Genomic DNA, 22,454 nt, shown 5'->3' on the forward strand with positions numbered 1-22,454 from the left:
ATAACTTGCAAATGTATGCACAAATTACGCATGAATGCATTAACATATACCGAATGGAATGATCAAATGATTCCACAATCCAGTCTCAACCTTTATCCACCCACACACACAACCCACACATCTTTCCACTTTGATAACAAACACAATTAAGAACAGAACCGATTTCACCGTTAAATATCAAATATTGAGCGCTACGGATGGAATACGGCCGGGGAGTTCTAGCAAGATGAAGCAGGCCGTTGCGCCGGGACTTGACTGATAGCTGCCGATGCTTCCTGAAGGCCACGGTGAGTTTAATCACCTATAACCGCAATTACCCACATACACGTCAGACTCATAAAGCACTGAAACAAGATGAGAGTCTCCCTCCCATCCTCCCCCTCGGCGCGCATCAGCCAAATTCCGCTAAAGCCAGAGGAGGAGCGAAAGAGCTGAACGCATAAGCCTGGAGTGAGAGCTCAACCTAAGAGGGAGAACCGATTCGCATTAATTAGCGCTCTTAATACACTTACGATCCATTAAACAAGTCCTAATGAGCTGATTGTTAAGTGTCTTGTTAGTTGAGGGAAGACTTCTGTGTTATTTCTTTGCTATTTAGGATTATTTATTTATATTATACCGTACTGCAGGGGTGTCAAACCCATTTCTTTCGGAGGGCCATTATGACTGTCAACCCAAATAAATGTATGAGCACTTCATATTATATACAGTAAAAGCTACGAAATAAACTGACAAATAACAGTCAAATATTTCAAAAGAAAAAAAAATATTATTAACAGTGAAGACAATTTGCAATTCTAGTAATAAGACACGAATTAAAATGATGTGGCGGGCCGTATCTGGCCCCCGGGCCTTGTATTTGACACCTGTGCCGTACTCATGACATTTTGAAGAAAATCCAAGACTTTTATCCGCGGCTTATAATCGTGAAAATACGGTAATATTTTTATTTATTATTCTATTATTCATAGAGTTATTTGAAGATCTCCAGGACCCTTGGAATAGAAGATTCAAGGTGTTAAAGGCGAAACAATAACAAATATATAATGTATACCTAAAGTGTCCGTGGCGAACGCACACACCCTTAATGATCACATAAAAAGCTCATCGTACTCAGTAAGACGGGCCTAAGGATGGATTAAGATGCAAGCCTTTATCAGCGGGTTCCCACAATCCCCTGTGGAATATCTCGGCTCTTCTTTATTGGTGCGTTCCCTTCTTCCCTTTCCTCCGTATACCTCGGGATAGTGCTATGAGAAAAATAGACAAGAGGGGTACTTGAGCACAACCTGACGGACAGCCCGCTGATGGAAGGTCAGCTCCATTTTATTTAGAATCTTCATGCCGCTTGACAGCTTAGCAACAAATGACATCCGACGTCATCGTTATGGTCTTTGAAAGTCAAGCGTAAAAGCGTATAAAGGGGGGGGCTACAATTTATTCCACTTGTGAATAGCACTAGCTGGCAGGGGGGGGGGGGGGGTCACCCGGTCAAACGGTTGTCATCTGCTGTGATTGGAGATAATCGAAAAAGAGGAATCACATGGTGGGGAAGATTAACCCCTTTCCGATGGCTGAGCTTCGAATGCGACATCGACTCGGGTTATCAACCAGGCGTGAGATCTGACGCAATAACACAATGCAGAGTTCGGACAGCAATCATGGAATGAATCACGGCCAATTGAAGAAGATTTCGGATGATATTTTCAGTTAGCTGGATTTGTTTGGATCTGTTTATTTACGCTGTCAGGGAAAATCCACGGCAGTAACGATTGTTCACTAAGCTGCCACCAATGCGTTGAAAAGGCAAATATACAGTAAATAAACTGTAGTACCTCCGATTAAACTAATTTGATGGCCTAGTAGAATTCCAGTCATGGAGGGCCATCTTCCACCTATCCTCTTTGCGGTTCAACAGCATATTTGGGAAAAGATCGAGGGTCAACCTTTGAACTCCACTACAGAGTAGAAGGACCGGCAGGTCACAAGATCACCAGACCGCTTGATTCATGAGATGGTGACTGCACAAGGAAGTCTCTGTCTTCCACACATGGACGCCTCAATAAATAAGCCCTTGGCCAGGGGCGATGAAACTATATGGACGGAATCATCAGAGGAAAACATCGCGTTTTCTACCACTCGCACAGACCTGAGTATTTTTTTTTCTGCTACCGTCAACAAAATTTGCCGCGTGATTGGCTCCAATTGAGTCGTCGGCCCCCGCACTAATGTGAGGTAAAAAGGGTGAGCTGCCCTGTGCGTGAAAGGTCAACGTCTCCATTGGGCAATGACAGGCGGACGCTGTGTCAACAAGACAGGCTGAATGATCAATCATTGTGACCACAGAAACTTTTGATAAATAAAAAAAGTATTAATATAAAATAACTAAACAAATAAAACAATTAAATAACAAATAAAAAATAAAGGGGAGTAGAATAAAATAAATAAAATAAATAAAATAAATAAAATAAATAAAATAAATAAAATAAATAAAATAAATAGAGAGAAATATTACAAAGTAACACGGATACGGCGCAGGACAAAAGGTGGACACAGATGTGGCGCACGGTTGATGCTTTGACAGATCATTAGCAACCCGTGCGTTTGACTAAGAAATTGCCCTGCAATTCAAAGTGTACCGAGGGAAGGAAACAGTCTGTCACATTAAGCAACCCTCACAGAAATGACATCGGGAGCTGGGAAAACATTACAGCGGGGTCCCGGGTCAAAGCATTCGGTGAAAAAGTTCCTTGTCATTTATCAGCGGCAGCTTGTATTTCAAAGTCAATTTGAATTATGAGCATTTGAATGTTCAAAAGTTGAGTCTATGGAATATGAAACACTCTCAAGCAGCTGACTGGTCAGAAATATTTTTGTATCATGCAAAGTATGTACAGTGAATGGAGGGGGAATTTGCAAATTGTGTCAACTCATGCCCCCTATTAAAGATAAAACAAGAGCGATGTTACACACAGCCCGAAGCCACAGCTCCAAATTTAGTGCCTCTTTCAAGGATATTTTCTATAAATATTCCAATTAGAGGAGAGCTCCCTCCTTCTCTTGTGCTCATCCACGGAAGGAATTATTTCCCCACATTTGTTCAGTTGCCTTTAATACCAGTAATACATTTGTTTAATAATGATGAATAACTTGAGTGTCACTCAAGTGCCTTTTATATCTTCGTGGCATTCGTGTAGTCTGGCCTATCTACTGAATGAATACTAATTAGCTTGGTTTTAATTAAGTCAGCGTATGACAAATTGAACCTTAAGATGCAGCATATAGCTTCCATCACAGCGGAATGTAAACATGGCAAGTAATGATGCAAGTCCTGCAAAGGATAATGTGCCTAAGCCTATTGTTTACTTTTCTGCCAACTTTCGGTCGGTCGGATTAACAATCGCATCACTCGCCCACTCCCACTCTAAATACCTCCTGCCCATCAAATGCACACAAACCCCGTTTGTGCAATTAAACAACCTCACACTTAAGGATTTTAAGTGCGACTTGTATTCGGAAAATCAAATCGCGCGAAAGGAAAACGTGCACAGTCCGCACCGAGTCGGATTGTCGATGAAGTAATCTGTACCTGAATTCTGCTGATCCAACACATGAGGTAATACACAGATAAATATAAGTTCAGCTGACATTTTACAATCCGTTCAAAGTGGACAAAGTCAAACTTTCTCAGATAATGTGAACCATATAAGTGATAACACGCAGTCAAATAACAAAAGTCTTTTAAAGCCGTTGTTCTACCACTGGGAGCAAAAGGAAAGACTCGTGTGCTAATGTCATCGTTTTTTTGTTCAACACCGAGGCAATCACATTATTAAAACGGATCTTTGACGTCTATACTCGTCAATGGTAGTGAATGAGTTAAAAACATCTGTACACGTTTTTCTATTAATGACTTATGCGATCTCAGCAGGTACACACAAAGAGTCTGTGATTTCCTCCTTTTTATATCGTACATGTGACTATCCGTCTGCTTGTTTTGCTTCTTGTTTTCAACTAACGAGCTAAGTTTGAATAATGGAATTGGCGGCGCATCAGTGTCAGCCAACGCAAAAGTAAGTCGGCTCTTGTGTAATCATCGAGCTCAGACACACGTGCCCTGCTTGTGTATCCCAATACACCGAGCAGATGGCGGGGAGGGTTGTTAAATAATCACAAATACGTGCTCGTTAGAAACTGAAGTTACAGGCAGCAGTTACTGCTTACTTTCTTTTCCTTTACGCCTATGAAAGTCGAACTTAAGAAAACAAATGCCAAGCTAAGACAACTAAACAAGTCGTTGGGAGGATTTCAATCATGCCGAGGCTGGAAATTTTATTTTCTTATCTTAGTATGGGACACGATTGAGGTTAGCATGTCGTTAACGACTGCCAACTGTTCCAGTTTCTCGCATGGCCTCTTTGGAAAATTAATTGGCAATCCCTGCTCAAATCAATACTCCCTTTCGGTTGCTGCCAAAGTCAAAGAGAATATTAAACTGGCCGTATCGACGTGTTGGAAACGTTTGACCTAACGTGTGAGCTTTACGAAGTTTGGACCGATCTTAAGGCTTGAAAATGTAACGTTGGTGGTTGAAAAGAGATGATTGCCGAGGTGCGTGAACTCTGCCTAACCCCTCGCGACCTCTTTAATTACTGAACATTTCAAATGGTAATTTATTTGGAATTATTGACAAATGTTATGAGGATTTTTTTTTCCCGAGATGAAGTAATTAATTTCACATTATCTGGAGAAGAAAATTAATCATTGCTGTAGTGTTTAAGCCTTGCAATTATGTGTTTGGTATTAGAAATAAAGCAAATCTTAGACTACATGTACGCTCGTGAAAAACGTTTCAAAATTGCTATAAACAAAGGAGGAAAACAATTTGAAACAAGAATATTTTATTTGAAGGACACATTGCCCACTTTTATACTTCAAATTGCAGCAGAAAATGTGATGGAAATGATTTTCTTTGTTTCTAGAATGAACCTCCTTATTGTCCCACATATACTAGATGGTTTTATAATATTTTGTGCAACACTCTCCAATTTATCTTTTACCACTCCCTGGAAAAGTTTCAAGGCAAAGGTGGACAAGTCATAACTGATCAATCGTCGGGGGGAAAAAAAATCACCGCACTACTCCGACTTTAGCTAAACAAAGATTATGGATAGATCGAATTCAAAGCGTTAGTTTTAACATTCGGCTCTGGGCCTATTCACCGTCATCCCTCATTGTACTCAGCCCCTCCTCTCTCCATCACTCATCCTTTCCCTAACCTCATTTGGAAGTCATGTCACCGTCGGTGTACGACGACGACACGAGTCAATTAGCTCAATGTCAATGACTGCCATGGAGTTATGACGCCATGTCCCAGAGGCGCCTGCGCGGCTTTTAACACAGCCTTTACACCATCCCGCATTTCCATTTACTCAAAAGGTCGACTCTTTGCGACAATTCCCAAAGCGACGCCTCAGGTATTCTTGCGTTGACTATGACCTAGTTCCATTTCGTTGCAGGACGATTAATACGAATTTTCACTCATGTTTTGGGCTTTAATTTGAGTTCCCACCACAGCCCCAATCTCCTCCACAGAGTTACAACAAGATATTTCCATTAGCCGCTACCTTAGCACCGCTCCGCTGTGCACCTCGGCTCGGAGCTCTCTGTGGAGAAACCAAGTGGGGGATGCAAACACTTTGCTCATTTGTACGGTGCGTGCTAGGCTGCATTAACACACTTGGGTGGGCCTGTTGCTGTGCAGCAGGGACATGTGACAGTCTGAGCGCGGTACTCTGTCACCCAACAATATCTCACACACACATTCAAATATCACACCTTTCGACCTTGAGCGGGCAAATTCCTTGTTTGTCCTTCTGTGGGCGCAGAGGTGGAAGCTAGCTACCTTTCTGACTTCCGGTCGAGAGCATTTTCTGTGACATTCTGATCAAGCACTCTGTTGCCCTTCATCACCCTAACCCTGCTGCTCAGCCAGCTATAATGCCAAGTATGTCAAACCACTTTAGTGTCAAAATACACAAAGAGTAGCCCCCTCCTCACTTCTTCTCTGGCTTCTCGTCCTGTGGGACGGAGAGAGACGCAAAGGGTCAGGTGATCTGAACCTGCCAGCTAGCTAGCAACAAATGATGAAACCTAGCTTGATCAGGGGTGTGCGGACTTATGCTATCCAGTTTAGCAAAGCTGACCTAACTGCTCTTTTCTAACAGTAACCAGCTTATGCTCCAATGTTTATCCGTGGTTCGAGGAGCCTCCTGCCCTTCAACACTTAGTCGCCCTCACGGATATATAAACACGGCACTTGCGTTCAAGTCCTGAAAGCAAGACTCGAAGCACAGCGTGTAACCGTCATTGTTCTATCAACTGTCAGCGAACGTGAAATCATCCAGACGTCGGCTACATTTTCATCTAATTAGCTCATAGAGTTCAGGAGCATCACACACTTTGCAGCCATGAGCATATTGTTCTGCGTTAGCCAACGTGGGACTTGAAGAATAAGAACATTTTTAATTTATGTGGATAAAAAATGCAGCAGCAAAATCCCCCCTCCAGATGTAAGCGCTTCACTGTAAAACTCTGTAAAAAGGGTCAGGTTCAACTTAGAGACACACTAAAATGATGACATACTCTAAATTAAGCAGATCTGTCTATTACCGATGCACCGTCTGTCCGTTGCTGTCTACTGCCCTCGGCCCTCGCTCTGGATTTGCGCTGCAACAATGAGATAGCATTTCATTGTGATGCTGCTGCAGGGGGATTAGAGGCTCAGGGAGTTATCAAAGGCTTAGTCGCTATGATTTCTAGTGACCCGCCGTGGACGATAGCCATCGCTCTGAGACCTTCACCTCTGCAGATGTACACTAGCTGTTAGCATAGGGTCAACCGTGGCCACCGGGACCCGACACACAAGGGGGAATCAAACAAATGGACGAAGATTATGGAGATTCTTTCACTCCCTGTTGGATAGCACAAAGCAACGAGCGCGACTGGAGTTTTCCTCAACGTCTGCTGAGTAATACGAATATAATATATACACAGCTAATCAAAACAGTACATTTTGGCAGCTGTTGTGCCAAATCTCAGTCCCCTTGGTCTCAAGTCAGCTCCCGCTCATTAAAAGAATGAGATATGATAGTTGGGGCTTTTGTATCAAAACAGTTTTTGCTGTGCTGATGATCGGGCCCATAATCTGCAGCCAAGCACTCTCTGGCCCCTCTGGCTTCTGACCTAACAGGAAGTAACCAGGGAGCATTGACTCAGGCTAGCCAATTAGAGCGCACGGAGTACGTTGAGGCTAACGAGGCCCCTCTCGGTGACCCCCCTCACCTCCGGAGGACCCCGCGATGGGAAATATGAGAAGATGGGGGCCGCTTTAACTTCATGCAATCCTTCCCCCCCACATGCAAGCCTCTCTTGGACTCCCAACCACCTTCCCCGAGCTCTGCTCTCTCAAACCCTGCTGTGTGGACCGCAAGGTCTACAAAAACACACTTCGAAAGGCTCTCCACAACGGAGGCTATGCCTCACTTGAAATTCATTTGTGTCTGGTCCTCGATAAATATGAGATCCGAAATAATTGGGAAGATTTGAAACAAAGCGGCTCTGCTGGAAACATGAACGCGCTGCGTAATTGTTACTTATTCAACGCAAACAAAGAGGAACGAGAAGAAACCTGAATAGTGAACACTCCACCTCCAAGGCTAATGAAGGCAAAAAAGAGGAGCCGGTAATAATCATGTCCACCCAACCAAAGTCCCACCCCCTTTTCTCTCCAGGCAGGATTGAGTCTGTCAGTCGGACACTCCAAACAGGGACCATATGTGAATTCAGCCCTGGCAATCAGACTGCATTGTGAAGCAGGCGGCTGAGTTCATCAGGAAAAAATTAGCCTGCCGCTCTGCGGGCCTCTTTCCTATTGGCCGCTCGTGCGGCCCGCTCTGTTTGAGGGCACCCCAGACATTCCTGCGGATAATCTTTTCCATTCCTCCACTCAGCTCGATGAGGACAGACCCGATCGGAGTACAAGGCCCGCATTGTGAGCGCTTTCAAGAAGCCCTGTTTTTATTGTCCTTTCTTTGACGCCATCCCTCTCGCTCACCTCATTCGACACAAACTCCAGAAAGGAATTGATTCATTTTTCTGGCAGGATCATTCGATAACCGGCGATCCCCGTGTAGTGCGAAATCCCGCGCGGGTTTTTTTTTTTCTCACGGTTCCTTTCCAGTAAGTTTGTTTTTGAAGCGCCAAAATAATGTCAAACCTCTGAAACCAGAGCTTAGCCACATCAGTGTGCGGCCCGGAGTTCAGCGTATCACCGCCGAATCCGGCTCTCGGGGCGAGAGCGATCCTTCCCAGAAACCTCCTGCTAGCTTACCGCTACACGCCTCTCGCAGCAGCTTGTCATTGTGGTTAAAACGGGGCCAGTGAAATGTTGAGATTGGAGCCCAATCACTCAAACTCAAATTGATAGAAACACTTTCCATAATTAGACCCGTGATTATTACAGGCTCGATAAAGTTTGGCTAACGGAGGGGTTCACCTCACTTTCTTTACGAGCGGTTTCTCAATGAGAATCCCCCGAAACGTATTTAACATGGCCAAGAAAAAAATGTAGCAATCGCTCCGAATGTAGAAATAGAAAACAAAGACAAAGCTCGGGCTGGGAAGTGAACTCTTCACTGATCATGCTCAAACTTGTCCAGTAGCAAGCAGCTGTCGTGAAAAAGAGAAATCAAATATCCTCTTGACTTTTCAGGCTTCGCATTTGTAATTCAGGAGCCTGGTCCAGATCAAAGTGAGAAAGATATAAAGTGCGCACGTTTGCTCTGGTTCGCTCAGGGTTCACATTTGCATTTCTAGCAATAGGAAAAAGCTTTATATGGAGTCAAAGAGCAATTTTGGTAAATGAAAAATGCTGTCTGCAATTGGGGATGTCCCGAGTCGATATTCTACAAGTGGTTTTAGCCACTTGTAGAATGGAAACATGTCTAAACGCTTCAGGGATTAGCTTCGACATATTATGGATGTTGGCTATCCCATTTTTCATCTACTGGGCTTGTCAACAGATGAGATAACGATGACATAAGAAAAATGACAGCGCTTACATGATATGCAAGATATTGACACGGCGAGTCACAGGACATTGCATGACTTCACGAGTGATGAATGCGTCGGCAATAACTATGTTCAAAGCTGGAACGTCCTCAATGACTAGATGCAAAACAGACATTTCTGTTTGCCATGATGTCAGAGCGAGCACGGCGATCGTGATGAGTGAAGTGCATTCAGGACGAGACCGTTTTCAGAGCACCTCTGTTAGCGCGTCAATCACGAGGCCTTCGCATGTAAACACGCCGTAAATCATGCCAAGCAAGCACGGTGCTGTCTCCAAAACGGCCCCAAGGTAAACCTTTCGGGCAGGAGAAACACGCAATACTTTTCCACTTCCAGCCTCAAACACCCATGTAAAAGTTGATTTTATCATCTTATATTATCTGATTTTAAAAGTGATAAATGCAGATCGTATCTTCAGTATTTATATATTATTTATATATATAATACTTTTAATTGAAGAAAACAATTATATCATATTTTAAAATTAATTATATGATTATTACTTTTACAATTATTTTATAATATTTATAATTATATTAATATTATATGAATTATACTATGCTTTAAAAATGCAAAAAATATAAATTTTTATGTTGACAAATACATTACATTTATTTTCTGCTGGCCAATTTATCCCCAATCAACACATTTTAAGGTCATTCCTTATTTTTTTATTCACCGAGCGCTTTGTCCTCTATTTTATCGAACCAACACACAGGTAGAACAGGTTGGTGGGGATGGACATCTTTACCTGAGGACAGGCGTCGCTGATGCAGGGAACACATACCGCTGAAACAAGAACATGCTTCGTTCGAGCGGCCTCGCTGCATCGGAGGAGCTAACGAGCACTGGGGCTTCAGGAACCCTGCGGAAAACAAAAAAAAAACGATGATTATTACACACACAAAAAGCATTCCACATGTGTATCGTAAATTACAGTAAGTACAGGGCATTACTCTGCAAGCCTTGAGCTAAATGATAAAAGAGATGCGCTGTCTTCAACATGTTCGTGCCGGTTCAGCTCCGGCTGTCATCACCGGTTTAGCGGGTAAAGTACCGCCCGTGCATTAAATCTTATCTAAATCACAGCTCTGTCATGAACGCTATCGCTGCAACAGGTGAGAAAATGTTCAAGTAGCTGTCAAGATCGGTATGGTTGCTACACATCCAGTCATTAAAAGAGCTTCATGGCATGGGATCATTAGACGCATCAGCACGACCATGATCACAGAACTCTTGATCGTTTTTTTTTTTTGTATTTCATTTCTAAGCAAAGAAGATCCTGTTAGAACTGCATGATAGAAACTTCCAGGGACAAGTTCTAGGATCTGCATATTCATAGATTTGACATGAATGTACATTGTGTCAATAATTATTTATCATGAACACATCAGTGAAATTGGTTTCAGATTTTACAAGACTTTCTTTCAATGAAATCCAGTACACTGAGGCATTTAAGGTATGGCAGCTTTGCTCTTGTAGTGATTGTTCTTCCATGTTGCCAAGGGGGATCAAACCCAAGGTCAAAGTTCACCGGAGCCTTAATGTATCTCTGAGGTGCAATAAAAAAAAACGTTGCTATATGGACTTAAGGGTAAACATATCCCGGTCGGGCTCAGAAGGACAGCAGAGCCATCAATCGCCACAGTTTTCAACTCAAATGTCATTGGACATGGTAGAGATTCCATAGCGAGCCTCTTTGTGATGAGACAACCTGTGGAAAAAACAGTTTGCCCTTCCTTTTGTGTGTCCTGTACAAGAGACTCGAGCGTTCTCCCACACTTACGCAATCGATTTTACTCGGAAGCAACCCTGACAAGTTTGGGAAATAAAATAGAAATAAAATGTTTTCAATGGTCTTTTATTTTACTTTGTGTTTGCAACTACACACAAAAAAACAGTTTTTCAGCCAGGCAAAACTCTTTAAAGTACCGTATTTTTCGGACTATAAGGCGCATCAAGTTACTTTAAAGTCATTTGAAAAATTGTGTCGTAAAAAATTTAGGGCATATCACACTCTCCTGTGGTTGAATTGGGAGAAGATATAAGATATAAAGATATAGACAAGACATAATAAAGAAAAGCAGATGCCCAGACCTTGGTTTGAAGACACAATTGTCATCTTCAGACAAAAACAAATCACTTTCAAGATTGCGTTTCTCTTCACATTTGTTCCTGTTGTTGAAATCTGCTCTGGCAATTAAAACCTAAAAATATTAATTGAATGACTTACTATTTTTGTGACGGTCTTGCAAGAGTTAAGGTGTGACACTTTTGAAACGACCACAATCACGTTTCTGCTCCAACTTCTCTACAATGCTGGCTTTGAGTCATTGAAAGATACAAAGTAACGGAATTGGCAGTTGCCGTGGGGTGGCAAACTTTCCGCAGAAAACCGAACACCACCCATTAAACCTCAGCCTGAGGACTGTTATTACTGAGCAGAGCAGCTTAAAAAATACAATACACGCTAAGCAGACGGCAAAATTATTTACCCTCCGCGTTCATCACTAAGAAAATTTCATCGTGGGTAGATGAGGGTATACGTTGCAGGAAGAGAAACCCAAAGAGTCTGCCAAACGAGGTCAGAGGGGAAGAAACAAAATGGGTCAGTTCAAAGTCTGCTTCCGCACATCACAACCTTTCTCGGGGGCGAATAAACCGACGAGGGGGCGACTCGGCGGGCCCGCCGGCGCTCAGGCAAACGACTCTAATCAAATTTGGGTGATTGGACTCCCGAAAAAGCTGCACGGGCACAAAGAAGCTGCTTTGATTCGGGAACAGACAAGAATGTTGAAATCAAGGGCGGTTCCTCGTCGAGAAAATATCTTGTCAAGTCTTCATCTAATGGATGGCCATTGGATATTTTTCCAACATTTTCTTATAATCATCTTCCATTCAAAGTGATTCAAACCAGCATCAAAAGTCATATTTTCTCTTGAAATATGCATTGCAATTAGTTTCGGCCTTCATCATAGAGGACGTTATGAAGCGATCAAAGAGAATTACCTCCAGCGAATCATGTTTGAAAATAAAGCTCGACTCACTGAGATGGAACACATTGGTGTCGAGATGCTCTGAGGTGAAAATGCTTTTGCGACCTGTGCCCGATTCATCTGCCTCATTCCCACCAGATGGTTCGGGAGCACGCTCGCTAAATGGGCTCTGCACGCCCAAGTTAGCATCTCTGCAGGAGAACATATTCTGCCATTCATTAACCCCCCCCCCCCACTGCTACTTTAGCACAGAACATCTCAGAATAACACATGTTGAAAATGTAAATAAATACAACAGACCCAAGAACAACACAACGAAGAACCTGCAGTGCTGCCCATATTCTTCAATCTTGCCTTGGTAGAATATGTTCAAAAAATCCGACCCAGATTCACCAATCAAATTTGATTCATGCCTAATCCAACATGCGCAACATCGTTGACCCATTCTGAACGTTTTCGTTAATATTCTCAAATAATCAAACTTTGTCCAAGTTTCTATCATAAATTCAGATTTGAATTACTTCATGTTTTAAAAAATGAGAAAATCCAGATTGTCGACTATAAAAAAATTAAATAAATAACGGTCAAACATGATGACACGCACATCACGGCAGTAAGAATCATACGTGATAGAAGCGGTACATAATTTAAAACATGAAACACAAACATCTGGCGCTGCACCTGTTTTGCATCAACCTTCACTGAAAGCAAAAACAATCAAATACGCAAAAAATCGAGTATGAGTCACATCAGCAGCCGGATAAGAAAGAGTATATGAACCTGCTCTGTGGCTACAATTGCCTTTAATATGAATGCATTAACTCCGAATAGGGACTAAGAGGGTTCCAACGTGTAAAGCTCCATTAGAGAAAAATATTGTAATCATCTTGTCAAAGGCGTCAAATCTTAAAACTCAATGAAGGTATTTTAATGTCACGGTAAAATAAATACACAGTATGTTGGGTTCCAACTTGGCTGCTTCACTTATATTCAAAGTCCAGAATAAAAATGGCTGATAGTTAACAAAAAAAAAAAATCAAAACAATCCGTCCAAAAAGTAGCCTGGAGAGCCATAATCATAAAATGTGCTAAATTATTGTTTTCATTTTCACAGACAGTTCAGATTTTCTGTAGGTTACAGTATGACTCCAGAAATGTGTGCTCGTCAAGAATGAACACATACCACACATTCCGAGGGGTCAGCACGTCATCTAACCAGACTTTGCCAAGAAACCTGTTTGACCGAGTTTTCACAGCTTCTCTTGCAGTAAAACCTAGCCAAGTCAATGTACGGCACGTTATTTAAAAAAAGAGCAATATCAGATTTGTTTTTTTTCGAAAAATCCATAGCTGAAATGTCTGACCGGCAAAGGAATGTAGCAGGTATTTTAAAGCAACAAGTTTTTATGGTAGGTTGAATGATGGATTGACCCGCAAGTCAAGGGAAGGGCATGACACCGAAAACATGAAAGTCAGCAGAAAACCGACGAGGTAAGATCGGGAGTACTTAGCAGTGCGACAACATCGATTCTGAAACCAAAGCATTACAGTCGTAATAATACGGAACATGCCGAAAAACGTAGGGACGGCATATGGAGAAAGAAATCAGTTTAAAAAAGTGAAAGGGCCAGGAAGAGAACGAAACGAGAGACAGGCAGAGGGAGGCAAACAAAACTAGGTCAAGTCACATGACTGGGATCGACTGCAGGCGGGATTAAATATCCTACAGCATGTGGTCATTTACACAACAAATGTAGATTTCATTTTATAAATTATTTCTCTTCCGCGGGGGATGAGGCTCAATATAACTAGTGTGATGCTTTACCGTATTCTGGTGGGATGTACGGCTTTTCAGTGAGCACAAAAAACGGGAGTATTAAAGACTAGAATGAGCCATTGCCTCTGAGACGTGAAACAAAGCAAAAGCCTTAGCGTGAAAAAGATCATAACAGGAGTGAACACTGAGTGTGAGACAGCCTCAAAACAGAAGATTATAACAAGCGGAAAATATTCTCTCCATTTTCCTACGCGTAGGAGAGTAAAATGTTAAAAAAGGAGGATGTTCCATTTTTAGGGGCTTATAACGTATTTTTCCAACTACGAGGCGCGCTTAAAATTCTTTAATTTTCTAAAAAAATCAACAATGCATCTTATAATCAGGTGCGCCTTATGTAGTATGTCGAAATGCGAAAAAATGTAATTCATTTAATTCCCTGGTTTGTTTCCCTTAATGTGCAGAAAGACAGTGAATGCTAGCGAGACAGTGAGCTAGCTGGCTAGCTAACCCAAACAACAGTAGAGTCATCCAGTATCGTGAGCAAAGTTACATAAAAGGTCAATTTTTTGGCCACAATGCGCATCTGGCTTCCGAAAATTCAAATCTGATTCAAGTTCAATGCAATCATTTCACTGCCATGGACTCGGAGTCAAGAGGTTAGTCCATTTTTCAGGTCACATCTTGCAGACTCCTTCCATCGAAATGTCACCGATGACATCACTGCGTATTTACCTGCCAATGCTGCGAGAGGCACTGAGCCATTGCCGCATAGGGCAGATCCAAAAATACAAACGCTGCCTGGAGGGCTCAAATCTCTTAACTCAAATAACAATTACTGACCAAGCGAGACAAACTGTCAGATCGTTTTAGAGCTCAACAATGGTGCGCCACTCAAAATATATGGTCCAAAACAACAATGCTAAATTGGATCAGAGAGATACACAGCTGGTCAAGTGGATGAGCGAGAGTGAGGTCACACAATAAACTGAAGGCGCAAGGGAAATATTGCACATTGGTGCAGGGCCCACATCTGTGGACTTAGACAACAGAGAAGACAGTTTCAAAGCCAATCTGCATTTCTATCTCCTCCATCATGTCTGATCAGTGCCCTCTACCCAAGCAGCGGGCACGACGGTTCCCTGAGGGGCCCCGTCGTCAGTAAACGTCAGATCAGCGGGAGACCATCAGACATCTCCTTTTGATCTCACCGCTCGCATTAGCATGTACCTCGATGCTCTCTCGCTTTGGCTTTCACTCAAAGCTACTTGCCCATCAGCAACACCAGGGAGCTCCTGAGGGGCTTCACCCAGGTAAGGCGGGAGGTGCTCGGAGCTTGTCGAAATCTTCATCGCTAATGAGCAGGCGGCGAGGGGAGAGAGAAGTGCTCCTGTGATCTCACGGCTGAGGTTCTCCCGTGCCTTGGCATTTTCGCCTTGGTCAAATAAGCTGTTAATATAATTTCGCACTAGTCTTAAAAATAAATATCTGACAGGTTAGTGGATTTTGAAGAACGGCACCAGAAGTGTTTTTCAAGCAAGGGTTTACTTTCTGTGGAAGGTGGGGAATTCTTCAAGTCTCCCCCTCCATTTTTATGAGGGCTGGTGCTAAGCCCATGTCTGGAAAAGGTCTAAATTCACACCCCAGTGCCACTTAATTAGCCGGGCCCTGGCTGGAGTTGGTCACATGGGTCCAATTTGAGTCACTATAAAGTCTGCATTGGCCCAACATGCATTTCAACGTGAATATTTACGTGCTTGCGGGGATCAAGGTGCAAGACTTTGAAGAAAACCGGATTGGAGGGGTGCGGGGTGCAAAGGAAAAAACATAACTGAAAGGAGGGGACCCTCAAAATTCCAGGGAATTGTTCCAGATGCTGCACAAATATTGCGCTGAGGAAATCCAGATGTGTCCATCCCATTTATTCCTTCCTTTCCTTTCACCAACACACTAACCCCTCCTTCCTTCATTTCTCTGATTTGAACTCAAGACTATAATAGCCCCCCAGAGCAACTTAGCATGCACAAGGATCCTATTTTAAGGAGCGGCAACGTAATACGCGCTCAGCTGATGAGGTGACTCGTATTACTCTTCACAACAATTACCTCCCATGTAACGTTGGCCGCGGCCAGTCAATGAATTAAGTACCGAGGGAAGCTGAATAACAACAGCTTCTGACTTCCGTTCGCAATCTCGCTTTCCTCCTCGGCCTCTTTGCTGTCATGTCTGGAGAGGCTGCCGCGCTCCCACGGAGCGTGACCCAGCCACAACCTCCCGACCTTGCCTCTTCCAGACAGCGTATTCTGGTTCTCAGCTGCTCCACATACACAAGCATAACGTCACGACATGCATGCAAGCTCCAGAACTTATCACACAGGTGCCATCTACATACATGTACAGTAGCAGTCTATTCATCTTTTAAAACCAAGTTGCAATGATGCTAGTGTTTTTCTTGCTCCGCCCCTTGCAGCGTTAGCACCCTTGCACCTTCCTGAGCTGGAGAACATTCCTAAAACCAGGCGTCCTTGGCAAGGTGTCTAACCATAGGTGACAAAAAAAAAAACCTCTGGATCACCGCTCAGACTGTGTGTCTATGTTTGTGTGTGCATATGTGTAGGTGTGTGTTGAGTCTATAGGGTAACACAGTCTGGGCGGATGTAAGAACATGTTAGACCAGCAGGCGTCAAAAAAACAGTTCATCAGGTTTTCGGACTAAGCGTCGGAACAGACTACATAAGGAAACTTTGTTAGCTCAGGTTTTTTTTCGCTTGGCAATTTGAGAAATACACAAATAGGTTTTTGTTTCAGCAATAAGGTTGTCCCACCGCGGCGTTGTGAGAAGTTGAAGAACACTTTGCAAGAGAATAAAGATCAGGCTGAAATGAGATACACAGCGGTCTGAACAACAAACGAGGCGAGCACTGATGTGGAAACGTGATCTCTGTGTCGAAAGATGGTTTGAAACATTTTTGCTGAACGCGGCGGTGAATTCCGCGCAAGAAACGAGAACCATCGTGATTTACTGTACACTTAAAACATACAAATGCAATGTGATACTTTTCAGCTGTTGGATTTTTTTTTTTTAAAGCAGGTATTGGCAAGGTTTGAATAAAAAAAGACATTAGCTTCAAAGCTAGCCTAGCTGTTAGCATACCATAAAGAAAAATCAATATACTAAGAATAGATCGATATACAGAACATGAACATTTTCAATATAACTGGCAAGCTATATTATTTAGATGTCACTTGATATGAAGTCATTCGACCAAGAAAGGCTTCAAACGTGATTCCGGAAGGCAAGAAACAGAAGTCGTCTTCACACATCCACGCAATCCAAGAGGGAGATTAGACACTTGTTTTTATTATCTAAAATATGCCAAGATGAGGAATGTGGAGGAGTAGAAAAGAGGAGAGGCTTCTGACAGCTACTGATTTGATGCTTTCTTGGCAGCATTTGAATGTCACAACACAACTAGATCATATTGTGCATTTGCTTTTTACACTTCTTTCTCACGTATGTGCTTGATGTCCCTTGTCGCTTTGGCTCATCTTCCAGGAAGAGAGACGAGAGGAGGGCGAGATGACCTTCCTCTCAATGCGAATTACGGGTGTGATCCGGTCAAATTCCCACAGAGACTGTGCTTCGACTTCAAAAGATCGGCCGGACGCACCCTGAATACCGACAGTGCGAAGACGAGGCATGCAGACTTTCGAGGAGGCGAGAAATAAAAACCTCATCGTCCTCGGATGACTGGTGAAAGCATTGAGAGCGCCCTCTAGGAGAGTCAAAAAATACAACTGGTTCATGAAGCACATATGAAGCTTCATTTTCCCCATCGCTAAGATTCACACTCCTTGCATGCTTCATTTGTTGACTGAGCTAACAGGAACAATTCAACTTCTGTCACATCTGGACATTCTCCCAGAAGCTCTCTGGCTTGTCTATACAGTACATACATTTTGGGAAATTCCAGCCTTGTCAGACTCCGAGACCACAGTGTTTTTTTTTTTCCCTTTACCGGAAAGGTACCAACAATTTTGACCGTGTGAATAAACTTGGTGCTGGGTGAAAAAAAAAAAAAAACAGCAGCAAGGTTTCACTCATAGGAGCAACAACGACATCATCAATGACTTAAAAATGATTGATTGCCTCTTGATTTCCACAACACCCGTGACAAATAAAAATATGGAAATCAGAGGTCCAAAAGAAGATGAAGCTAAACTTTTTAAAGTCTTGAAGCGCTTTAAACAACAGGCACGACGCTAAAGGCAAATTCCCGACATGATAGAACAGATGGGGAGCAAAGGTTAAAGTTTGAGGTGCAAAGTTCACCGCAAGTATTATCAATAAAGACCTCCTGTGAAGGCCAACTTTTTTTTTTTGCACAAATAATTAACGAGCTTTTGAGTCCGTCAGTGATTCTGCATCACCGACTCTCGTTCGACCGCTAAGCAAAGCGACGAGTGCCTAATCGAAGTGGGCGCATTGTCTTTTTTTTTTTTTTTTCTTCATTGAAATCGAAAGCCTCACGGGTGAAATTCAGACGTAGGGGTTTCAGGAGAGAGCTGTCACTTTAAACCATTAAGTCTTGCTATAAACCGGCCCCCCCCCCTCCTCGCCCGCCCCAATAAAAATGACAGCTGCAGCCCTGTTCTCTCAAAAGGGGAGGGGGCGGGGGAGACGAAGGCATCACATCAGGAACACAAAACTGGACGGCAATAAAAGACAAACTTGGCCAAATGCTTTGGGCGCTGTAATTCCATGCAACACACACTAACACACACCCCTCCCGGAAGACGGACACCCTCTCCCACTATTACCTTTGTTCCTGAGTTACAGCCAAAAAAGGAATGTCACACACACACAAATCTCACTTTCCCATCAAAGACTATGAACTTCATTGGTTTTTCTGGGGGGGTCATGCATGTCTGAGTGTTTGTATGCCTCAGCCGAAAAAAAAAAAAGTAAAATAGCATCATACACAGTAGCTAATACTGTCGAGGGGAATTTGATTGCAGACTAAAAGCCTCATTAGTAAGTAATAAAAGAAGTTTATGGGGAAGCGGGGACAGGACAAAGCTCCCAATTGACTGCTGTTTGGTAAGAAAGTGTTTTGTTTGGCACTGGCGAAGGATAAGGCTGATTGGTATCGTGACAGTGGAGGTGACCTTGAGCATTTTCGAGTCGTTTGAATCCGGGAGAAATTTGGCGAATGCATTTGTACGCAAATGTCATTTTTTTTCCACTGTTCATTTACATTTCCATTAATTTTTTTAAAGGAACTTGCAGGAGAGCCTTGAAAAAAAAAAAACTCTCAGACTTGATATTTGTGAACTTGCCATTTCAAAACGTCAGAATCCGCTAATGCCGCGTGACAGATAATAACCAAATGAGCTGCTAATCAATACTCCCAAGGACTTAGAAGATAGCTGCTAATTAACAAATCAGACCCCACCAAGTGGGACCTTTGATGGACCAAGTTGAAATAGAAATGGCGATATTAGCGCAGGCGGATAAGCACGGGAAAACTGCTGACACAGCATGTGATGTATCTTGAGGGAAAATATGAGCGCCATCACGTTAATAATGGCATCAACCTCAGCTTGCTTTTAGACTCCACTTCGATATGCTGACAGGCATACAGATGGACTACTTTGATAAATTAAGTCCTTTTCCGTTCTGTGTAGACACTAGATACAATGTCCCTACAATAAAGCAAAATAAGGGGGGGGGAGCGTAACTGAAGAAGGCCGCCCCGAGTCCCACAAGTCCCGTGAATGTCCGTGACGCGGACAGGGGACTGATTATACATGTCGAGCTGTAACACGCGAGCGTTTTGCTGCATCACCTCTTCAGGGGACAAGGGTCACTTTGACAAGCGTACAGTAGCATACGGCTTTAATGATTTACAATGCAATGCGTGGAAGCGAGGAATCCTTCAAAGACACTGATGCGATACTTGATTTATTTTAATATTTGAACGGTTGTAGGATTTGACTTCTACGGGGACGATGCATTCAAATCAGCTTGGATACTTGTAGAGTTTAAAGCTAATTCTTAACTCTAGTCCCCTGCTGGGCTCTTCCACAACACTGCATGATAAACTGTCAAAGCCGTCCCGCACGATTTAAAAAAATGAATAATGCAATATCCCTTTCCACACAGAATCTCTGACCTAAGGGTGAAGCAACTTTAAGTCGCACAAAACAGTTTTTAAAAATAATTTGATTATAACCTGGGTAATGTTTAAATATTTTTTTTAAAAAATCCCAAAATTATCGGATTTTTTTCTTCTTTTTTTAGAAAACACGCAAGCGTAGTGTTACGTAACACAGAACCCAAAATTAAAAGCGTACCCTGCCCACTGAGTTAAAAACTCTTGGGTGTTATCATAGTGACTAAAACACAAAGCTTTGCCATGAATCTTAATTTCTGTCCTAATAATTAAAGTGCGAGAATATCAATTGTTTTCTTTTTGATATATAAATAAACTTCATCCAAGAAGCGCACGCGAGAAGCGCGCACATCTTATCCCGAGCGACTCTGTCACTCAAAGCGGAATGTCATCAGCATTGGAGAGCGACTCTGTCTTTTTTTTTTTTTATTTTGCCCCGCAAAATACACATTTCACATTTCCAGAAGAAAAAACAACAACGGTCATGCTCGAGTTCAAGGCGTGCGGACGCGCTTGGCAACTCGCTGTCATAAAAAAAGAGCGAGTGAGGAGGGAAAAAAAAAGCGAGCAACGAACACACGACAAGGGGGGGGGACAAGATTTCAAGCAAACCCCCCCATTAATAAATCAAAATAAAAGATAACAGCATGCATTTGCAAAATAAACAATGCAATTTCCAAACTCACCCAATGACAAGAACGGTTTGGTTTCCATTTCTGTCTGGTGGGTTCGGTTAGCTCATGCCAGCTGAGACGGTCGTTCGGGACTTTTTCCACCGGCGGCTCGAGTCCACCACGCCAGGTGTTGTTGTTGTTGCTCTCCGTGCTCCTCTTCCAGTTGATGGCTGCAAAAGTCAAATAGTCTCGTGCGATGTTGCGTTTCTACCTCGACTTGCTCACCCCGCCGCTGTACTCCTCTCTTCTGCCTCGCGTGTTCTCGACACAAGTCCAACTACTGGATCTGCACTGCAAAGGGACCCACGCAGGGGGTACTCCTACAGACCCGCATCACACTGCAGCGACGCCATGCGAAGCCTTTGCGTGAACCCTTAAATCGGGTAAAAAGAGTGAAAATGTTTCAGGGTGGGAGGGAAATGCATTTTACTGTTGAGATTAAAACAATTCCACTGCAGTTTAAGGTTTCCAAACAACGCAAAGACTTCCAGCAGCTATTTCTTCTTCTCACTGCCTATCTGGTGTTATTTTAACCTGGTCACACATCTGTTGAACTAAAGTTGTGGGCTCGCTGCATCTAAGTTGAGATGTTCCTGCATGTTGGAATCTTTGTGTGGAGATTCTGCATGTTCTTTGTGGACTTGGAGAAGGTGTCCCTCAGGGAGTCCTGTTGGAGGTTCTTGGAGACTTTAATCCAATAGAGAACTTGTGTAATGATGGATTTGTTCTCTTTTTTTCAGTTTCTCATTTACAATTAAGACAGCAGAATAATTTTAACCATCGAGAAGTTCGTTTAAAAAAAAAAAAAAGTCCGGATTGTCCCGAACGACCGATCGGAATCCGAGCAGGTCGAATCAAGTGACGATTTGTTTTAATCGATTTTCCATTGAGAGGCATCCGAATTTGCAGATCCGATTGTACTCGATGAGGCGAATCGTTCTATTTTTTTTTTTACCTCGGGGAAATCCAGTCTCTACATTCATTAACTCGCTAATCTGCTAACACGGCATAAATATCTATGAATTTATTCTGGATGCTCAAAAAAGTTTGGGCAGATGCACACAACCTCCCGCCCCCTCCCCTCGGCAAAACCCTCAACAAGAAGCAGCATGTTGACTTTGCATAAATCTTCCTGCATTACACCACTGCCAACTCTCCACCACTTAACTCGCATTGTTCTGCTCCCTCCATACATTCCCACCACGACAGCTTTCCTCCTAATTTAAACACCGTCCATCTCGACCGGCATCTCCTGTCGGTTTGCCCCCAGACAATAAAAACACTTATTGAATCCGAGGATTACAATTTGTAAACTGTGCCCCCCCCCCCCCCTCCAAGACTAAAACCGCCTCTGCTGTGCACGCAGAAGCAATGTAGGGCGTCCACGTGCCTCCTCCAGCCATCCGCCATTCCTTATGATGAGCATGCTGCTGTTAAGTTTGTACTGAGGCGTGATACATAATTAATGCAACGCACGGCACTCCGAAGATCAAAAGAAGGTTGTTTGAAAAAATATTTTAAAACCTCATTCAAGGTGAGTGTCATTTTGTAAAACTCTTGGAAGCCTTTTCCCTTCATCCATCTTGAGATTTTTAAAGGTGCCGCAATGTTTGCAATGTGATGTCAAGTGACACAAATGCTCATTAGAGTCGGGTGGGAGGGGCCAAACTTCTCCGCTGCGTAGCCTCGGGGGCTCTCCACT

At 43.0% G+C, this 22,454-nt stretch overlaps 1 protein-coding gene across 4 annotated transcripts in view; it reads right to left on the reverse strand.

Annotated features, from left to right (window-relative positions):
• The window catches only part of rxraa (retinoid X receptor, alpha a), a 54,501-nt gene extending 32,958 nt beyond the window's left edge, over positions 1–21,543 (reverse strand). For 2 of the 4 annotated variants that reach the window (XM_061292454.1, XM_061292453.1), the window contains exons 1-2: positions 20,765–21,543; positions 9,884–9,997 (exon numbers count right to left, since the gene is read on the reverse strand). In XM_061292454.1, the coding sequence (XP_061148438.1) occupies positions 9,884–9,997; positions 20,765–20,792 (142 nt within the window). In that variant the 5' untranslated portion in view covers positions 20,793–21,543. The remainder of the gene's footprint in view (positions 1–9,883; positions 9,998–20,764) is intronic. The other 2 variants (XM_061292456.1, XM_061292455.1) reach the window with 1 other exon arrangement.
• Between the last annotated feature and the right edge of the window lie 911 nt (positions 21,544–22,454).

This window comes from Syngnathus typhle, linkage group LG12, assembly GCF_033458585.1.
Source record: "Syngnathus typhle isolate RoL2023-S1 ecotype Sweden linkage group LG12, RoL_Styp_1.0, whole genome shotgun sequence".
NCBI classification, from domain to species: Eukaryota; Metazoa; Chordata; class Actinopteri; order Syngnathiformes; family Syngnathidae; genus Syngnathus; species Syngnathus typhle.